The 20,072-nt window shown below is 48.0% G+C and overlaps 1 protein-coding gene across 2 annotated transcripts in view; it reads left to right on the plus strand.

Moving 5' to 3' along the window:
• PAPSS2 (3'-phosphoadenosine 5'-phosphosulfate synthase 2) overlaps window positions 1-19,820 on the plus strand; it is a 31,063-nt gene extending 11,243 nt beyond the window's left edge. For both annotated transcript variants that reach the window (XM_076339506.1, XM_076339505.1), the window contains exons 2-12: window positions 5,118-5,223; window positions 7,434-7,669; window positions 8,419-8,557; window positions 8,821-8,939; window positions 9,062-9,175; window positions 9,621-9,732; window positions 13,172-13,377; window positions 14,407-14,542; window positions 15,353-15,621; window positions 16,412-16,641; window positions 17,137-19,820. In XM_076339506.1, coding sequence (XP_076195621.1) covers window positions 5,118-5,223; window positions 7,434-7,669; window positions 8,419-8,557; window positions 8,821-8,939; window positions 9,062-9,175; window positions 9,621-9,732; window positions 13,172-13,377; window positions 14,407-14,542; window positions 15,353-15,621; window positions 16,412-16,641; window positions 17,137-17,278 — 1,809 coding nt within the window. In that variant the 3' untranslated portion in view covers window positions 17,279-19,820. The remainder of the gene's footprint in view (window positions 1-5,117; window positions 5,224-7,433; window positions 7,670-8,418; window positions 8,558-8,820; window positions 8,940-9,061; window positions 9,176-9,620; window positions 9,733-13,171; window positions 13,378-14,406; window positions 14,543-15,352; window positions 15,622-16,411; window positions 16,642-17,136) is intronic.
• The last annotated feature ends 252 nt before the right edge of the window (window positions 19,821-20,072 follow it).

Genomic DNA, 20,072 nt, shown 5'->3' on the forward strand with positions numbered 1-20,072 from the left:
TGCTGTTGGGTCAGGGTTTCCCCGGGGCTGCGAGTGCTGCCAGCCGCCAGTTGGATGCTAACTGCGTTCGTATGAGGCTGGCCCTTGTGCTAAGTGAGCCAGACGTGTGACTAACGTGCCCTTAATAGCACTGCGCTACAAGAGCGTTTCTCCACTGGCATCGTTCTTGGGCTGATCTGTGCTGTGTTTTCAGGAGGGAGTCCCTCTCCGGAGCAGGATGTTGCTGCAGCCTGCCACGAGCTGTGGCTCTTGGACAGCTTCCAGCACCCTGCCTGTGCCAGCTACAGCAGGCAGAGGTACTCCCACAGCACCAGAGGGGAATTAAGGGCACAATAAGGACATTGGTTTAGACCTTATCGGCCTTCGCGATGATCACCACGGCTTTCTAATGACAAATCTTTCCTCCTGCAACATGGGAGAGCTCTGCCTTCTGTGGGTAGCTGAGCAAGTGTTGGCCTGAGGATGTTGCATCCGCTTAGGGGATCTCTTGACTGGCCTGCTCAGCTCCTGTCTCTCCTCCTTTGTTTCCACCCCTTGGCTGTGGCACGTGGCACTTGCACTTGGTTCTTGCCCTGGTCCTGTTCATTATGCAGCTGTGCAGGTGCTGGCTAAAGAAATGGGTAGGTGGGGGCAGGAGGAGATGCTGCCTTGTGTCCTGAGGTCCAGAGTTTATACATACTTGAATTTCTAGTGGAAGATGGCAAATCATCCATGTAATTCGTTGAGACAACCCTAAATGTTGTTCATCTAGTGCATTTTCTATTAATCGTGCAGTGGTTCTGCTCCTAACAAATGTCAGCCATGGTTGGGAGAGGCTGCCCAGATATGGTGCATTTAGCATAGATTTAGGTGAGAGGAGAAGATGCTTCCTGATAACACCTCTCCTGGAGGTGTTCAATTTATGTGGGCAAGCACAGCTGCTCCCTTTCAGGACGAAATCCTTAAGGAAGAGCTGAGGTTACTTTTTCAGATGCCATGAATTGAGAAGCAGTAGCACTCGGAGCAGAGGACACTGTTGGTTCCTGATTTCCAACAAGTCTGTGCTATGGTGGACTCTCTTGTCTCAGAGGTCCCATCTCTTTATTCAGGAGGAGCACTAAGAAAAAGCCTCCTCCCTCTGCCTGCAACCTGATTTCACAAAGCAGGGGAGCATCTTGTCCCACCGGGGCGGTGGCTGAAAAAAATTGTTTCTTTTGGAAGCCGGGCCAGGAGACATTTGGCAGGTGGCTCAGTCAAGCCTGATCTTAAAGAGAGCTGAGATCTTGGTGTCTCCCAGTTTGTCAATCTCATGGAAAGGTTCAGCAGGAGGGAAGACCAAAAGCAGAGCTAGGATTTGGCTTCTTGGTCTGCTGCAGCCTTGGCACAAGGTTTGGAGCCCTTTTTCTTGTTTCCTGGATGAGGTAAGCCAGCCAGGCTGGGCTGAGCACTGAGATGATGCAGGTGTGGCCAAACAGCAGATTTCCAAGGAAAGGAGAGAGTGTGGCAGTGTCCTTCTTAACCATCTGTCTGGCAGAGGCTGCATGGCTTTTCTTTGGAGACGCTGCCGGGTCATTTATTGCCTTGCTTGGAGCTTTGTTTGGGGCTGAATTATAGGTAAGAAGTTCCTCTCCCAAACCTCACTTCTTTGATCTAGACTACTGCAAGAAATGCTTACCACTATCCCTAAATTATCCCCGCCGTGGGGTCCAACATTCAGGCATGAGTGTGTTGCGATGATGATTGGATTATCTCTTTTAAATATGTTTGGTTTACAATGACAAGGTTAAAACCCACATCTGATTAAACCCCGTCCACCGCTTATCTCTGCCTCCCAACAGTCTTGCAGTATATGCTCTTTCTAGATGCAGTCTCTCCAGGCTTTGCTCTCGGGCCACTGATGCTTATTTCTGGTGGTGCCTTCACTCTGTTTGATCGTGCTTCAGCTCTGGCTCCCCAGGCCATGTCCCAGCTGGTGGATGATTAGGTGGGAAGTTGGTGTTTCCTGCTGAACAGCCCACTCCCAGCCAAGCAAGCTGCCAGCCCAGCCATCCGCTGTGTGCTCGTGTTTCTCTCTGCCTTTTTTTACTTTCAGTGTAGCTGGCAACAAGAATTTGAGTCGGCATGTGGCAGGCAGTTGCGCAGGGTTAGGAAGAGTTTACCTGCAAGATTATTAACATAGCAGAAAAATCAGAGAGATTTGGTGCTGTTTGGAGCTCCTGGCAGGTAGGAGAGGTCTGACAGTGTTGCTGAACTGCAAAAATGCCCTCAGTGATGCTTTCGCAAGCTCCAAAAGGTGCCTGTGTGCAAAATAAAAGCTCCAAGATACATGCACGGTGCAGATTTACGGCACAGCAACATGTACTTTTAACATAACAATCTCGTTACATCAGCCATGTAGGAATGTGTTAGTTCCTGCATCTTCCTGAGGCACGGATGTTATCGTAGTTCATCTCCTGCAGGACAGATCCAGCAGATCAACATTTTGCAAAAGCAAGTGTGCAGCTGGATTTCCTACTGATGCAGAAGGCACGAGAGATTTGAAGCGTGCAGGTTCATTTCTCCACGCAGAAATATCAGTCTTGACTGTTGTGGTTTGCAACAAATTGCAAAATACCTGCTTTATGTTTTTTGGAGTGCTGCACTTGAGGAGTGTGTAATCACCGGGCAGGTGTTATGCTGCAGCAGGGGAGGTTTCGCTGCAGGGCTGAGCGGTGGCAAGCTGTCACGAAGATGAGTTTGGGCACTCGTGCTTTGCTGAGGGTCCTTGACCAGGCGACACATAATTTCAGAACAGTGCCAGAGCTCAGCCAGGAGTAAACAGAGCAGAAACACACCCATGCGTCTTGGGAGAAGGGATTATTTTTGGCTGCTGGGTCTTCTGCGTGTGCTCATTTAGTCTCGCTGCCGAAGCCTGAACCCCTGGGGACAGGTGAAAATTAAACCATGGTGGTGCTGTCTCACCTTTGCAAGCTCAAAATGTTCAAACAGACTTTTGACAACCCCCTGCAAAAAGCCAAAATGGAACAAAACACAAAAACCAAATCTTGAGCTACATACCTTTTATTTTCTGAGTCACCAGGATGTGTTGGGCTCAATCACTTTTTCAGGGTCAGGTCTAAAGAGGTTTTGGGTTTTTGGTTTTGTTTTGTTTTGCTGTGGTACCCGGGCTCTGCATTTCAGACAGCATCTCATCTGTCCCTACACTCCAACTCCCAAATAATTAATTTTATCTTTTGAAACAACTGCAGAAGGGGGGAGCGATGTCAGGGACCTGCTCTGGTGGCTGCAGCAATGAAAATGGGAAGTGAGAGTCCTGGAGCAAGAAGATATGTTGCTGGCGGTGGTTGACACAACAGCCCTGAAAACCTTCTTTAGCCCAGGACTTCCCATCAAGTCGAACGGTGGCGGCATGGGGTGGGAATTGGTCACCATGGACCAGCTCGGGAATTGCTTCTCCCCCCCAGAGCTTCTTCCAGTGCAATCTCACAATCATGGCACCGACGTTGAGGCTTGCTGAGAGTTAACCTTGGAGGCAAGATTTATGACCATTATTATGATTATTTTGGACACAGCTATTCTTACCAGTACGTTAAAATGTTGTGGAGTGGGGTAGCTGTTCAGTGTGCCTGCAAGCAATTGCAGATGGCAAATTTGCAGGCATAAAGAGGCTAATTTTGGAGCCTTTCACTAAAATGGAATTGAAAATGGGCATGAAATTCTGAGTATAGTTATAAATCGCTGTGGTGGGAGATTGGTCTCTGCTGGGATGCTGTCCTCTCTGAAAGATAATAATAAAAACAGGTGAGGAGAGGAGGGTATTTTTTCTCTTCTGTTATAGAATAATTTTCATCCAGATTTCTGTGCAGGCAGAGCCCTCTATGGCATACAAAATACCAAGTCTCCACTGAATGCTTATGCCTTTGCTGAATCATGTTAAAGTGTTAATGGCCCAGCAAGCAGAGGAAAAAGAAAAATCAGGCTATTTATATATAACACGTTTAAAAGTGACCTTTTACTTTATTGTCTCTCCTATTCCTCTTTTTTTTTTCCCCTTGCCAAAATTTTTTTCTTGGACAAATGAAAGATGGTCCCTTCCCTGCTGTGAAAATATTTATATAGCGAGATGTAAATCATGGGAAAGCCCAGACCCGCTCTTGTACTGATGATATGAAATGGATAAACCTATGTTCATGAAGAATCCAGCTGGGGAGAAAATATTTAGATCCTCTCTCCCTCTTGAGACTTTTGCTTTGGCTGCCTCGGTTGGAAACGTAATCCTCACAATTAATAAGGTCTTATAGATATTTTATGTGCAAAAAGTCTTTGTCGAAGTACCGTTGTCGGAGCTGCATGGCACAGACAGGCTGTTTAGTCTTTGTCCCAGTGGAGAGGCTGGGGCTGCTCTGCCCACAGCAGGTCAACATTAGGAAGCACCAAAATTCAGGCCTCTGGCTCAGCATCGTGCTGGTCCCTTGTTTGCACCAGGAAGTGCACATGTACACATTAGGTGGTGTTTTCTCAGCCTCCCGTCCCACCATCTTCCCTGGCTGGGTCCCGGTCTTGCTCAGCTCAGCCCTGCTATGTCGCCGTTTCTTGCCCCAGCTGCAATTATTAGCAGCCATGTTATGTTAAACATGGCAAGTAAATTAGCACCTTAAGTTGCTTTTGTTTTGCAAGCGTAATTAAAATAATAGGCGAGTCTGCCTGTATTTTCAAATGCCGAAGAGGCAGGGAGTGTGCTGCCTGTATCTCTGCGTGGACTCCGTGTCCTCCCCTGCCTGCCTGTGGGTGTGTCAGTCACCTGGCAGCAGTCCTGTGGCAAAGCAAGTCGCTTCTGCTGCTGCCGACAGTGATGGACGTGAAGGCATTGCCACCAGAAGGGCTCTGAGCAGAGGCAAATACGGTCTTCAAAAAATGAGTCTGTGCTGTTCAGACAGAAATCCAACTTACGCCAAAAGCAACTGTTTTCTTCGCTGTTTTCCCTTTTGTACCAAATTGCCAAAGTTTGCTGCAATGGCTCATGCAGATTTGTAATGAATTTGTGTTTCTCTCCCTTATATTAGTCCCAGCTGAGATTTTCTTTTGTACAGAGAGCAACGAGGTAACAAAAGTGTTTTGTTTTGCTTTGTTTTCATTAGGGATCAACCAATGTGGTTTACCAAGCCCATCATGTCAGCAGGAGTAAGAGAGGACAAGTCGTTGGTACCAGGGGTGGATTTCGAGGCTGCACAGTTTGGCTAACAGGTATTTTCATCTGGGCGTGAAAGCATGGCTTCATGGGTGAAACCCACTTGCATACATGAGTGTGGCTCGGAGGTGAGGATTTGGGATCCGCAGGAAACGTCAGTGTTCCTTGTGAACTGGGAATTGCAAAACATTTATACGTGGGAAACACAGACATGCGGTGCTGGTGCAGCAAGATATTCTCCCTGGCAGCTGCTCTCCATAACTAATGTTTTTATGAATTTCACAGCTGTTATCGGGCTCCTTTGAACATGTCAGAAGCTCTAAGGGTCTCACTTGTTGTTCCCACATGTGTGGCTGAGGAAGCCTTGGCTCAAATCCCGCCAGTCCTTGGCAGTGAAATGTGCCCAGGGTTGTCCAAAACAGCATGCAGATGTTTTCATTCTGGGTCAGTGGGAAGTTTATTAGGACACCTAAGTTTACTGTGTTTAAAGTGACCTCATGAGCAGCACACAAGGCAGTTGTCTTGTCTGAAGAATAAATACTGCCAGACAGCGAGTCGCAGTGGAAGCAATTCCTTGTGCAACCGTTGCGGGTTTCTTACATTATTTCTCATTTCATATGCCTTCCAATGTGTTGCCCTTCTCTTCTGCTTTGAAAATTAAACTCATTGTTTGGGGATTAGGGGCTGCTAGAAATGACAATTGCATTTATTTTGCTCCACTAATATTTACACAACTCTGTCTTTTGCTGCTTGTCCAGTTGTTTCTTTGCTTGTTAAATATTGGTATTTTCTTTGACTGCCAGAAGATGTTGAAAGACGTACTTGGAAGAGTTTGTAAAGCCATTCTGATTTGCCTTCATATCAGCTTATGTGTTAGATGTTGGATTAAAACACATTTCTGTTTTGTTCTCTTTAATTTTGAAAAGAAGGCCAACGCCTAATCTGCTTTAAAATCATTTCTGAAGCCAAAAAACCTATTCAAGACAATTTCCTTCTTTTTCAAATACCACTCAGAGATCCTCTGTCTGAAAGGTTTGAGGTTCTCTGGCTGGTGATTATTCTTTGAAATAGACAGTGGTCTCCTAACTTTCTATCAATTTAATTTTAAGAGACTGTATGGAAGGACATTTCATTGCATGAACTGTATGGATTAACTGGAAGGGCAATTGAATGCCCTGCATTGCCAGCTCAGGAGAGCTATCAGTTAGTCTGTTGTACTACAAAAAATGAAGGTGCAGCCAGCAGGATTCATCTCTGCCCAGCCAGGTTACCTCTCCAGCACAAACATGACTGTTCTGCATCAGACCAAAAGTCCACCTGGCCCGGGGTCTTGTCTCCATGAGTGCTCAATAGTAGGTGTCACGCAAAGAGTGTAAAAAAGGTGAGCAGATGATGCTATCTCCATAGGAGATTCTCCAAGGCTAAGTGTTTCCTGAGACAGGTGTGGTATTTGGAGGTGTTATCTTTCCTAAGTCAAGGTCCTCTTCCATCTCAAGGAGTTTTCAACACATGAATCCCCACCCAAGGGAAAGGAGGAGTTTGGTGCACTTGCCGCTTTCTGACACAGCCAGTAGCAAAGTGCTTTTTGTGAAAGTGGATGGAGCTGGGATGGGAAGCAGCCACCTCATTTTGGGTTGTTGTCTTTCTGGCTGATGACTCTAGGAGACACAGGCAGCTGAAGATGTACTGCTTGTCTACATAACCATCCTGCTCCTGCTTGCACGGATCTGTGGGTGCTGCTCCTGCAGAAGGAGGTGTCCGTGGATGCAGAGGGGCAATTGCTGCTGCTGGAGCCTGTCCCACCCCACACAGTTGTGGCAAGAACCTCTCCTTGGGTTCGGTCTGGGAGAGCGGTTGGCTGTTCATAGGGGGAACAGGAGGAGGAGGAAGAGGAAGATGCTGAGAGACTTATAGGCAACAGCATCCTTTCAAGCTTTCCCTACTTACTGGTACCTGTTTGTCCCACCATGGCCCAGCAAGAGGTACTTTTGCAACACTGCTGGGTTGAACCCCTCCAGATGTTGGGATATAGCGGCTTTTCTCATGGCATTAACGCCACCCCTTCAATAAGAGAAGGATTGGCCAGGGCTCTGTGGTGGTAACTGCGTGCTAAAAAGATGTATCCAACTTCCCAACCTCATTCCTTCCTTAAAGCAACTTCAGACAGAAGGAGTTTCATTGCCAGTGTCCCAGAAGGTATTGCGTTACACTGTCATTTTCACTCTTTTGACCTCAAACCTGAACCTCACTTTTCTGTCTCCAACAGGCCTTTCTGGAGCTGGTAAGACAACCATTGGCTTTGCTCTGGAAGAGTACTTGGTCTCTCATGGCATCCCTTGCTATTCCCTGGATGGTGATAATGTTCGGCATGGCTTGAATAAAAACCTGGGTTTCTCAGCTGGGGACCGCGAGGAGAACATCCGCCGCATCGCAGAGGTGGCCAGGCTGTTTGCTGACGCTGGGCTTGTCTGCATAACTAGTTTCATTTCTCCTTTTGCAAAGGTAAACTCGCTGCATCATATTCTGCTCTTTTCTGGGCAGCCTTGATCTCATGATTGTTCTTAGGGAAGAGAGATTTACGTAGAGGACTTCCTGTATATGCCGTCAGATGCTCCTTTTAACTTCTTCTCTATTCTTTTGTAAAACACCACTGATATACAGAACTACACGCAATCAGTACAAATTTCTGGAGGGCAGTTTGATGTGACCTCTTTGAATATATTCAGTATTACAAACTGATTAAAAGCTAAGAGGAGTTTAAAATCTCCTTACAGAGGCTCCTACTATTAACTTGCTAGGACTCAGAAAAGAGGCATAGAAACAATAGCCTGTCATAGTGCTATCACTACTCTGTTTGAAGAAGAATTGATTGTGTTTTTATGCTTCCTGAGAATACCAAGTAGCTGCCGTTATCAAGCCTATGCAAGCAGTTCCTTTTTTTGACACAGGGCAGATAATTATTCACATTCTGAAGTTCTGCTGTCCTGCTTAACAAAGAGATCTTCTTGATGTTTTGGATGGAAAAAGCTGAAAACAGATCAAAGTTGTAGATTTTTTTATTATTTTTTTTTAAGTATCTTTAAAGAAAAGGGTGGAAGGGAGGTGAAAAACCCTTACTACAATTAATGTAAATTTAATAAATTTATACCAGAGATTAATTTACCTGTGTTGAATTCCAGGGCACATCATGTAGTAGGAAGGTGCTTGCTGCAATTTGGACACACATGATTTTTCTGTCTTTCTTCTAACAGGATCGTCAAAATGCACGGAAAATTCATGAGAGAGCTGGACTTCCTTTCTTTGAAATCTTTGTAGATGCTCCTCTAAATATTTGTGAAAGCAGAGATGTGAAGGGCCTGTACAAAAAGGCAAGAGCTGGAGAGATCAAAGGTATGGAAGACCGAGCTCTTATTTCGCCTTTTGCTTTCTGAAGTATTGGATAGCTTGTCGTTGCGGCTCTGCACATAGAGGTGGGTTACTAAATGCTGTCTGTAGTGCACAAGAGTATCCTGTTTCCCTAATTTTGCTGTCACAAGTGTCACTTGTAGTACCCAGTGTGGTTGAATGCTTGCTCGTTGTTTGTACAGCTTTGTTGGCTCTAGGGCACTGAGTATTACATTAGATAAATTTAGTTTGGGTTTAATTGTCTGTAGGATTCACGGGGATTGACTCAGAGTATGAGAAGCCTGAATCTCCTGAATTAGTGTTGAAAACGAATGTTGCATCGGTGTCTGAATGTATTCAGCAGGTTGTGGAGCTCCTCCAAACACAAGTAGGTCATTTTTATGCCACCGCCGCCGGCAGCTTCTACACCTGCTTTCAGATACTGAGTTTTTGGTGTGCATTTAAAAAACAGCACATTACTTACAATTGCTGTCTGTCTCTCTCTTTCAGAACATTGTGCCCCCTGGCTCGATTAAGGATGTTCTTGAGCTGTTTGTACCTGAAAATAAACTCAATAGTGTCCGAGCTGAAGCAGAGATGCTGCCATCTGTAGAGATTACTAAGGTATTGTCATGCGTGGCTGCTGTGATTCACTCATTATTTAGCTGTTCAAAGGGTAGAACATACCCCCCTTTGACGGGGATGTTGCTAGAGGGGGCTCTGTTCCTCTGATGGTTGTGTCCTTTTGTGGCTGTGATTTATGGCGAGCTGAAGTGTGGTCCTGATCCTCAGCCATTTTCTGCCGTGTCTCTACCCTGTGCTGTAGCAAGCCAGGGCCATCAGTCTCCTTCGGTGTATTAGTACAGCCCCCCAAGCAGTTGTGCTATGAAAGTACGTGAGTCTGCCTTAAATAAAAAAAACAAACCACCCCCCCCCGGCTTTCTCCCCCTTTATCAATGTCCTATATTTGAAGCAAAATAAATGAGAGCACTGTCGCAGCAGGAGGGAAAGAAAAGCAACCTCTGAGTGTGACCTGGTGACAGGAGTGCTGTTTGGGTTTGTTTTGCAGCTGGATCTGCAGTGGGTGCAGGTGCTGAGTGAAGGCTGGGCCACTCCGCTGACTGGCTTCATGCGCGAGGCGGAGTACTTGCAAGTGATCCATTTTGGCACCCTGCTGAATGGTACGAATCCCCACGCTTTGCATTAACACTGGCCAGCAAGCCGCTGCGGGACGCGATGCTTACCCTGCGGTGTCTTGGCAAACAGCCGTATGGAAAAGCTTAATGATCGGCCGTGTTGTCCTCCTCCTTTCCTCTCGCGTGTTAAATGTGAGGACTCGTAAAGGACTGTGGGGGCCAGGAAGCCGTGCTCTGAAACGCACCAAAGGGTACAAAAGTTGACAAAGTTCACCGTGCTGTGGCTGGGGCCCTGGCTCACAGCTCTGACATCTCGCACGGTGCCGATCAAACATTTTGGCAGCCATTGTGTAGCTCTTTTCATGCTCGGTTATACCAGGGTAAATAAAGATGCAAAGCCAAAGCCAAGTAAGCAGGGAGGCTGCCAGGCTGAATTTGAGGTGGGAAGAGAACAGCTGTCTTAGCTGTTCCTCAGAAACAGGAGCAGAGCCTGATTTCGCTTTTTTCCCCCTATTTTCCTTCTTATCCATTACCATAACTTGAAATAAATCAGATTTACCTATTCATTAGCAACATATTAGAGGTGCTTCATCCCTGGAAAAGGCAGAGTATTCAGGCAGTGATCGTCTACAGCTGAGACCAGGGCGGTAGATATTTCTGTCCTGTTTCTCAGCTGTAGATGCCTTCACTGTGACTTCACATGCACGCAGGGCACTCACTTTGGGTTTTGTAGACCTGATAGCGATCTCTGGCCTCGGTTATTTGGAATCTTGGCAAGTGAGTCCCTTTGAGTCTTGCCCTCCTTCTAGAGGATCCCATGGTCATGCAGGGCAGTGACTTGCTGCTGTTAGTAGGATTTGGGCACTGTGCAGCAGATGCAAAGCTCAGGACTGCTCGCTTTGGACTGGAGGAATGTCTGTGTAGGGGCTTCTGCTTTCAGACACGTCGTAGCCTTTTACCTCCCGCCTAGTGTGCAAACAGTGTTCAAAAGCACATGTCCTTGTTATCAGACCCCAATCTGTGGTCTTTGAGCTGCCTGTTGTGCCTGATGAGGTCACAGAGGCGCCCCGTAATGACCACGTTGCTCCAGAGCTGCGCACTTTGTGCCGGAGGCTTGTCTCAGCGAGCATCTGTTTTTGGGGCACTCCCCCAAACCTGTCAGCATCACTGAGCACAGCTCCTCCAGGGTCTGCAGGCATATGGTCAGGATTTATAGAGCTCCACAGGGTCAGGAACAAGCCCATGACACTTGCTTTTAGGGGGGGATGAACTCTCCAGAGCAAGGTCTTTGCAGTAGAGGGCATCAACATCAGTCCCCGGTCCACCTTGTTTCCACGGAGGTCTCCAAACTCAACGTCTGCCTGGTCAGGCCCGCAGGGTGACATCTGGGCAGGAAGGAGAACATTGCTGGTTTTGCTTGGATGAGCTTTAGGAAACAGTGGAGGGTTTCCATCTCATGGTGCCGAGGCTGGGGTGTGGCGTTGCCGAAGAGAGGTTTGAGGCTGGTCTTTCCAGAGTCATTGGCCCAACCCTTTTGCCCTGGGGTGCAGATGATGTTTTTGGCAGCTCCAGCTGTGCCTGGAAGGGCTGCGATCGTTTTGCTGGACTTGTGCAAGTTAGTGCTCCTCTCACTCGGACTTTAAGCAGTAAATCCCACCTTGATATTACCAACAGTTGGGTGGATGAGGTGCTTTGTGTAGGGGCATGATGGCCACCAGGAAGAAAGGCGGATCTGCACGTCATAGGGCAGCAGGAGAGTCTCCAAGCGCTCTGCCCTCCGCACCAGCAACGCGTGCCTGTGTCGGGACTGGGTGACAGCAAAAGTGTAGGTGTTGTACATCACTCCCAGCCAGTGCAACCCGTGTTGGATGAGTGAGCGCCGGAGAGGCTGGGACAGCACCATGGAGGACCTCGGCCCTGCCAGCAGACACCCTGCCTGCAATTAGGCGATGCTTGCCGGAGGTTTTAAATGAGCGGCTTTGGTTCTTGAAACAGCTACTGTAACTGGTGCCTGTGAGTGTTAATTATCTTAATTGTGTTTGTATTCTCCCAGGAAGGAATCGCTCTGTAGCTGGTATGTATATAACTGTTCTTAGGTTGTACAGAAATTACTTCAATTTAGATTTTTTTACTTTAAAGTAATTTTTTTGAGATTTACAAAAAAAAAGAAAATTATTAAGACTAGACACAACCACGGCCTGTTTATGATTCAGCCAGTTACGAAGTGTAACATGGCACATCCTGTGTCCTACCAGTCGGTCTTCACAAAAATCTCAGTCGTGTAATTTTGTAATTACCTTCGCTGGAGTGATTTTTTTTTTTTTTTAACTCTGCATCTTGCATTTGGAAATGGAGCATGGAGATCCTCAGCTTCAGCATCATTTGTTGGTTTCATAATTCAGCTTTTTCCATGCTGACTTTATTGACTGATCACTGGTTAATATGATTTAAATGTATGAAGTTGATACTGATTGGCTCCCATGTGACTATAGTTACGATTAATCACGAAGGTGCTTGAAAATTGCTGTCTGGCAGATGAATGATACCTAGTTGTAAATTAAAAGTAAATGCAAACATTTTAATAAAGATTTTAAAAAAATCTACATCATAGTCAAAATCCTCAAATTAAGACTCTCAAGGGTCCAAAATTATTTCAGTCAGATCAGAACAAATTGAATCGGTGATTTGTTCATTCTTGTTTGTGAATGGAAACCCATGGGAGAGACTGATTCTTCTATATTAATACTGGGATATCCAAGGAGAAATGGGAGGACCTTAGTGGAGGACTGGGAAACTGGGGGAGTGAGGATAAAACCAACATGACTTCGAGGTATTTAGGGACAACAGTGAAATTAGAAACTACACATGCAAATGTGGACTCGATGTACACACACAGAAAATAGATTAAAAATGGACTCTGCAGAGATATAAAGGAGGAGGAGTAACAGTATAGAGATATCCAGAAAAAAACAAAGAAACAAAGCAAAGCGTGACGGTGTTTTCCCTGTTGGAAGAGGCGGTTCAGGAGGTGTGCAGGGAATGAGATGCCTCAGGGAACACCAAGACGGAGCCGTCTTAATAGGGGTTGTTCTCTGGCTGGAGGAGGTTATATCCAGGGTTGCATTTTCCAAGTACGTTTAAATTTTTCAAAGAGACTTTACAACAAGCTAACTGGAGAAGAACCAATCTTTCCAGGGAGATAGAGAGTGCGGAAAGTCATGAAATGCTCCAGGTGTCTTTGAGACATCTCTGGCCCAAAGATAAGGACCTTTTGTATTCCACTAACATGGCTAGTTATTAGCGGTGCAGAAAAAAATGGGGGAGTGAATAAATTTACATAACTGATGGTGAATCCCCGAACTAGTCCTGGAAAATTTGGCTCTCCAAAGGGAGAACGTGTGTCCCTGAAAACCTCTGTTTACTTGGTGCCCAAGACCAGTGCCCGAGGCTGGAGGACGTTAAAATCCTCCTCTTCTCTTGCCAGATGGCGTTGTCAACCTGAGCATCCCCATCGTGCTGCCGATCTCCACGGAGGACAAGGAGCGGCTGGAGGGCTGCGAGGCGCTGGCGCTCAGCTACGCGGGACGGAGAGTGGCAGTCCTGAAGAGCCCTGAGTACTTCGAGCACAGGAAGGAGGAGCGCTGCGCCCGCATCTGGGGTACCACCTGCACGAAGCACCCGCACATCAAAGTAGGTTTGTCCCCTTGCTGCTTGGGGAAACCTGGCCAGGATGGGAAATGTGGGCAGGGGCTGGAGAACCAAACCTTTTAAAGGTTTTGAGGGCCGTGGGCATCCTGTCTGCTCTTCAAGCCCAACTCTTCACTGGGAACCATTGCATCCCAAGCAGGCAGGACTGAATTTTTAGGCTCGTGAGTTAATGCTGCACTTGCTGCTTAGCAAAGAGCATCAGATAACAAGCACAAGATGAAAGGGAAGATGAGCATGCTGCTGAGGAGCTGCTCCTTTCATTCACTCACCTTCACCAGTGTGCCTACATCCAAACTTTTTTAGCACAACCACCAACTTAGCCCCCAAAGTTTTCCTGCGCTTGGGGTGTGATGATCTCAGTGATGCTACCAAATGCTAATGCTGCAGCTTGCAGACTCATGCTCCTTTTAGCTAAGTTTTACTCCTCAATTTGGCTGTTTCGTACAGGCAAAAAAAATATAACAACGGTGTTATATTTTTACAGCTTATCTCTTCCCACTTACTCTCTGGCAGTACAAAGAACATCATCCCTTAGAAAGGGAGAGCTCCAGGTTACACCAAGTGACTTGAGCTGCCTGCTTAAAAAGGCTAAAGCTGTGTTAATTCTTTTCCCCTACCTTAAAATAAATCTTTTAATTATTCACAGCAGTTGCTCACCTTGCAACAGGCTTATTCCTCCTGCATGTTCCCAGGAGGAAAGAGCGAAGAGTGAGGTGGAGGAAGGTCTTGTGCCATAACTTGTAGACCCCCGGCTGCCAGAGAGGAGTCCAGCACCCAACTGGATGCAGTGGTGGGGACTCGGTGGCTGATGTCTTGCTTTACGGGGTTGCACTGCTCATGACGTTCACTTCACATGGTCACTGTAAGAATGTTTTGCACCTATAATGTGCTGAACGTAAAGGGAAGATCACCCTACAAGTGGAGTAAAGCCTAACACTTTTCAAAGGAGACTGGGAAGGGGAAAAGATGTTTTGCTGTCCCCTCCATAATGCATGTGTGCGTAATTCACAGATGGTGATGGAGAGCGGAGACTGGCTGGTTGGTGGAGACCTCCTCGTGCTGGAGAAAATCAAATGGAACGACGGGCTGGACCAGTACCGCCTGACACCGCTCGGTCTCAAGCAGAAGTTCACAGAAATGAATGCTGGTGAGTGCCCTGGGTTAGCACTGGTGACACCGCTCTTCTTGCCCTACCTGGCACCGGGAGATTTCTGTGATCTGTGATTACTTGCTCTCAAGCTCACAGCACTTGCCAAATTGCTTCTGTGTGTTCCCAAAATGGGACTATTCGGGTGGGGTGAGCAGTAAAAGGGACGCAGGGCTTGGCACAAAAAAGCAGTGCAGGGTCTCCTTGGTTAAGGATGGTCCTTGTGATGGGGCTGTGTCCTCAATGGGCGTCTCCGAGCATGGGACTGAAAAGCATCGAGCGTCCTGCTCATGTCCTCCCTGGAGGGTCAGAGCCTCTCTTTCTGCACCCTGGGCATTTAAAGCCCTGTGCTGATGCGCTTGGCCTTCACACATGGGGGACAGGTCAGGTGTCTTCTCCCAGGTGTCTGTTCCAGCAGGCTGGCAGGCATCGGACACCTACCCTCACTTTGGGGTGAAAGCGTTGGCCTTCCTGAAGGTGCCATCAAGCTTGGAGAGGTGGCAGGTCACTTAAGAAGTCAGGGAACTTGGTGGAGGCATCCAGTGGCATCTAAAAACATTGTAGGAAAGCTGATAGGACTGAAATCGGCCCCAAAGGAAGGATGTGCAATGAAAATAAACTTGGCAGAGCGATGAAGAGGCACTGTACCTGTATGAAACACTCATCTAAGTTATTTAAGGTCTCACTCATGTGAAGATAGGGGACACATCTTACGATGTACATATCTTATGACTGTGTTGAAATTATAGTGTGTGAATGAAGTCTGATGGTCAGCGCAAGCCTGTGACCCTCTGAATCTTTCCCTTTTAGATGCTGTCTTTGCATTTCAGCTGCGCAACCCTGTCCACAATGGGCACGCCCTGCTCATGCAGGACACACGGCGCCAGCTTTTGGAGAGGGGTTACAAAAACCCTGTGCTTCTCCTGCACCCCCTGGGAGGATGGACCAAAGATGACGATGTCCCACTGGAGTGGCGGATGAAGCAGCACACAGCGGTGCTGGAGGAGCAAGTCCTGGACCCCAAGTCAACCATCGTTGCCATCTTCCCCTCTCCCATGCTCTACGCTGGCCCCACGGAGGTAACGTAGCTGTCAGCTGCTGACTGCGACAAGGCGTGAAGCCTGTCCATGGGGCTGCCGGCTGCCAGCCTGCCCGCGCAGCTCCAGAAAGCTGCAGGGCAGGGAGTCGGTAGCCGTTGCCTCGCTATTAGCTCCCTCGGTGGTTCACCTGCAGCTTGCTGTGGCAGCCGTCTCCCAGCAGAGATCGGCTCCATGGGCTCCTGTGCTTTTACAAGCTGTGTGGAGAGCTGGGGAGAAGGGGGCTAGAAACAGACTTCATCACTGTGACCTTTTTCTCTGTCAGGCAGGGACACTCATTTGTTTTCTCCCAGTGGTTTCCCTTCTGTCCCTAAATCGGTGGGATGAAAGCAATAGACACTGAACCTCTCCTGAAAGAGGAAGGAGAGGGATGTGTGGGCAGCATTTGCCTGTGTGGAGCTCAAGGACTGGTGGGCATTGTCTTTGCATGTTCAAAAAGCAAACCGCTACCTCCATTTGCTGCCAAATTGGAACAAGACCAGTTCCCATCCCCAGTGTTTTCCTTGAAATACGTGTCCTTAGAAGAACTGTGATGTTGCATCAGGTCCAAGCAGTGGAAGACAAGTCTGGGCAGCACTATGAGAAACTGCAGCAAGGCTGCTGACGCGTCTCCTTCCTTCCATCCTTCCGTCCGTCCTTCCGTCCGTCCTTCCGTCCGTCCTTCCGTCCTTCATGCGTGTGGATCACCAGGATCTCTTTTGCAGCCCGGGGCAGGTGGCTCAGTTGCTGCTCAGCCCTCAGCCAGTGTTCCTTGTGTCTCTCTCTTTTGCAGGTGCAGTGGCACTGCCGAGCTCGCATGATTGCCGGGGCCAATTTCTACATTGTGGGGCGTGACCCGGCAGGCATGCCTCACCCCGAGACCAAGAAGGACCTCTATGAGCCTACGCAGGGAGGGAAGGTCCTCAGCATGGCGCCGGGCCTGACCTCGGTGGAAATCATCCCCTTCCGGGTGGCTGCTTACAATAAACTGAAAAGGGCCATGGATTTTTATGACCCAAAAAGGTAACGCAGGCAGCAGCGTTGCTGTTTCTTTAGCCTACACAGCACATACATGCGGTTTGCAGTTGCGTCTGGCTTGCAAGCTTGCCAGGGGAGAGGGAAAAGCAGTTGTCGTTTCTCTTAAGGAGAGGAACGGGGGAAGAACCTGTGAAAGCCACCTGCTTTCCCCTCCAAGAGCTGACACCAGGTCAAGGATGGGTTGCATGAAACTAAAGATGCGCCTTTGTAGCCACCAGGGAGGATAAGAAACAGTTTGAGCACTAAGTGGCAGTAGAAATACAGCTTCTTGCAGCTGAAGAAGTGTGTTACGTACAACTCCAGCTCCTCTCAAAAGAGCAACCCCATTGCTGCCGTTCATAAACCTGGGCGTGAAGCCACAGACAGGTGCTGCCGGTGCCAGGAGGTTTCCGACCACACACTTGGCACGGCCCAAGAGCTGCACTGGGGACGACTCGGGCCGGTTCTGCTGATTTCACCTCTGTCTCTGTTTTGCCGCAGGCATGATGATTTTGACTTCATCTCGGGAACACGCATGAGGAAACTTGCTCGCGAAGGTGAAGACCCACCAGACGGCTTCATGGCCCCCAAAGCTTGGAAAGTCCTAACTGAGTACTACCAGTCACTGGAAAAAAAGAATTAACGCTACTTCTCCTCCCTAGAGATACTTGTATTAAGAGTGAGCAATGATTGATTGATTCCCTATGACACAGATCAGTTACTTGGCATTTCCAGTGCTCTGACTGTAGGATTTTCCTGCCTGGGTCAGAGTGTTTTTTACTAATCAGAAATACTTTGACCTGGTCCTTCTCCCCTTGAAGCTGCTGGGAGTGTTCCCGTGGAGCTGGAAGGGGAGGGCAGCAGGCCCTTCGTTCCCAGCTGAGCGCAGCTGCAGGAAGCCCAGCACGGCCTCTGGATGGGTTATCTGGATCGTTTTGGTGCTGCCAGAGCTGCGCACTGGCCCCTGGTGCAGAGCTGGGACCTCAGCACTGGGTTAAAAACGTGTCTGTCCCCTGTGTGGAGCAGAAATGAAGAAGTGCCTTTCTGCTACCCCTTGCCCAGCACTGCTTGAAGAGGCAGGAGCAGCTGCTGAAGCGAGGAGTGGTTGCTGCTGCCAGGGTGGGAGAGGGAAACAGGCACTCAATGCTTGGATCCAGTTGCTGCCCTCCAGGTTGTGCCTTAGATAATTTTTGCTAACAAACAGCGGGATTTTTTTAATGCCCTTTTTTTAAAAGGATTTTTTTAAATCAGCTTTGACCATCACCAGTTCCTTGTGGCTGAGTTGATTGCTCATTGTTCTTCCTTGCTTCCTCCTGCTTGATCTCTCTGGTCAAAAGAAAACCTGGGCTGAGTGTTACTGGTGTTCTGAATTCGACTTTCCGTGGGGACTCTGCCATGGTGATCCCTGCGCTCACAGCCTGGTGGGCCCACAGGCAGGGGAAGCTGTCCTGGGAGGCACCATAAAGCTTGGGAGATCTCTGAGAAAGCTCAGGGCAGCAAGCAAAAATTGAAGATGCTGTTTACGTGCTTTTGTGGGTATTCTCCCACCTGGCATGATCGGATCCCCCTTTCCTCTGCCCACGTTCCTCCCATCCGAAAGTCAAATTAAAGGCAAAACAGCAAAATCACAGTGTGAGGTGGGTCTGAGCGGCTGTACCCGGTAAACCAGGTAAGGGATGGCTCAAGCGCTTGCCCTCAGCCTGTACCCCGTGTGGGCACAGGTGACCTGATTTTAGTTTGTATCTGCGGGATGGTGAAGCTGGCTCAGGCTGGGGGACGGCCAGAAGATGGCGGAAAAGTCCTTGGGCCGCCCCCAGCCACATGGGGTGCTGCTGTGCGAGGGGTGATGGTGCCAAGCTGAGAGCTGGTGGCTGGTGCTGCTCCCAGCTCTGGCTGGTGGAAAATTACTGCAGACCTTATCTTCTCCCCCATGCCCCCCAGCCCCTGACATGGACTTTGCTGTCGTGCGTGAAGCTTTTCCGCTGACTCGCAGCTCTTGCGGTGACTTGCAGCTCTTGCGGTGACGTCCAATGGGGCTGAGCAGTGCGACTCAACACCGAAGCTTTACCTGGCTGCGTCTGCGTCTCACCCTGAATACGTCCTGCTGGGACCGGTGCGTGTCTCAGTGGTGGTTGAGGTTTGAGCGCAATGCACTGCACAGCTGGGAGCCCCTCAGCCGCCTGCCCGCCCATGCCTGTGCCTCATTGTCCTGCCTGCGGTCAGCAGAGGCTTTCCCAGGGAAAGGGCTGATCCTGCGGCCCCGCTGTGCTGGCAGCGAGGTGTACGCCACCTCCCTGGCCATTGTGCTCAGGTGTGAGGTTTTTAGTGTGTGGGGGGGGGAATACAGCTATGCACTTGTTAGTTATTGCAACAACCTGAATTGATGATTTTTGTACTCATCCTTTTTTAGTAGATGCCCCAGGACCAGTCAGAATGTGTTTCAAATGAAATAGAAATGGCATTCTCCTCATCTTATACTTCAGTTTTAATTACAAATGGATCTACGCTCAATAAAAACAATTACGCTTCCGCTTGTAACTTAGGATAGTGAGCTACATTGCAAGCTAAAACCTGTTTTGCTGTGGCCATGGTACAGGGACCAAGACTTACGTATGCGATTGGGAATATTTTTGCAAAAAAGTGTTTTTCATTTGTCAACTGTTTTGGGGTGGGTTTTTTGTAATTTTTTTTTTTTTTAAGTATTCCAAACAAAGAGCCCAAAGCTGTATTATACCTCAAGAAAAATGCTGCAACACCCATGTTAGCAGCTGAAAGCACACTAGCACCAGTGCCTTTTACACTCAGGCCCTCTGGCAGGGACCTGGAAGACAAAAGCAATACTCCCATTTATGATTGCTATATTTGTCATTTTTAAGTAGTGAAATAGTGCTGTTGCTGCTCATCATAAAATAATCAAAACGGTTAAAAAAAATCCCTGCAATAAATGCAAATGGTTACAGCAAAACACAAATGTTGTATTATCCTTTTAAAATAGTGTAGTGTACTGATTACCTCTGATTAAAAGAGTATGTGGACTAGTTTGGGGGTTTTTATCGTGTATTTATTAAAGACATGAGACTGGAATTTGTACCTCAACTGAGCATCTCATGATTTAATATATTCTGAACTTGATACTCTGCTACAAAACACTCACTTTTAGTACAAATAAATATTTATATGTGTAACTAACTCTCACTTTGTAATTTTTTGGGGGAAAATTACAACCATGTGGTTCATCTGGGGCTGTGACAGGTCTGTAGCAGTAGGAGCCCTGCCCCATCCCAGCCTTGTGTGCTCAGTGCCTCGAGTAGGGTGATGGCTGGACCAGCCAGCAGCAAGGCTGACCATGGAGCCTGTTTCCTTTTTGTAAATCTCAACTAATTCACCTTTTTGCTGTCTGGGCTGTGTAGTGTTGACCAAATCACATTTAGCAAGCA

This window comes from Aptenodytes patagonicus, chromosome 5 (assembly GCF_965638725.1).
Source record: "Aptenodytes patagonicus chromosome 5, bAptPat1.pri.cur, whole genome shotgun sequence".
Classification (NCBI taxonomy): Eukaryota; Metazoa; Chordata; class Aves; order Sphenisciformes; family Spheniscidae; genus Aptenodytes; species Aptenodytes patagonicus.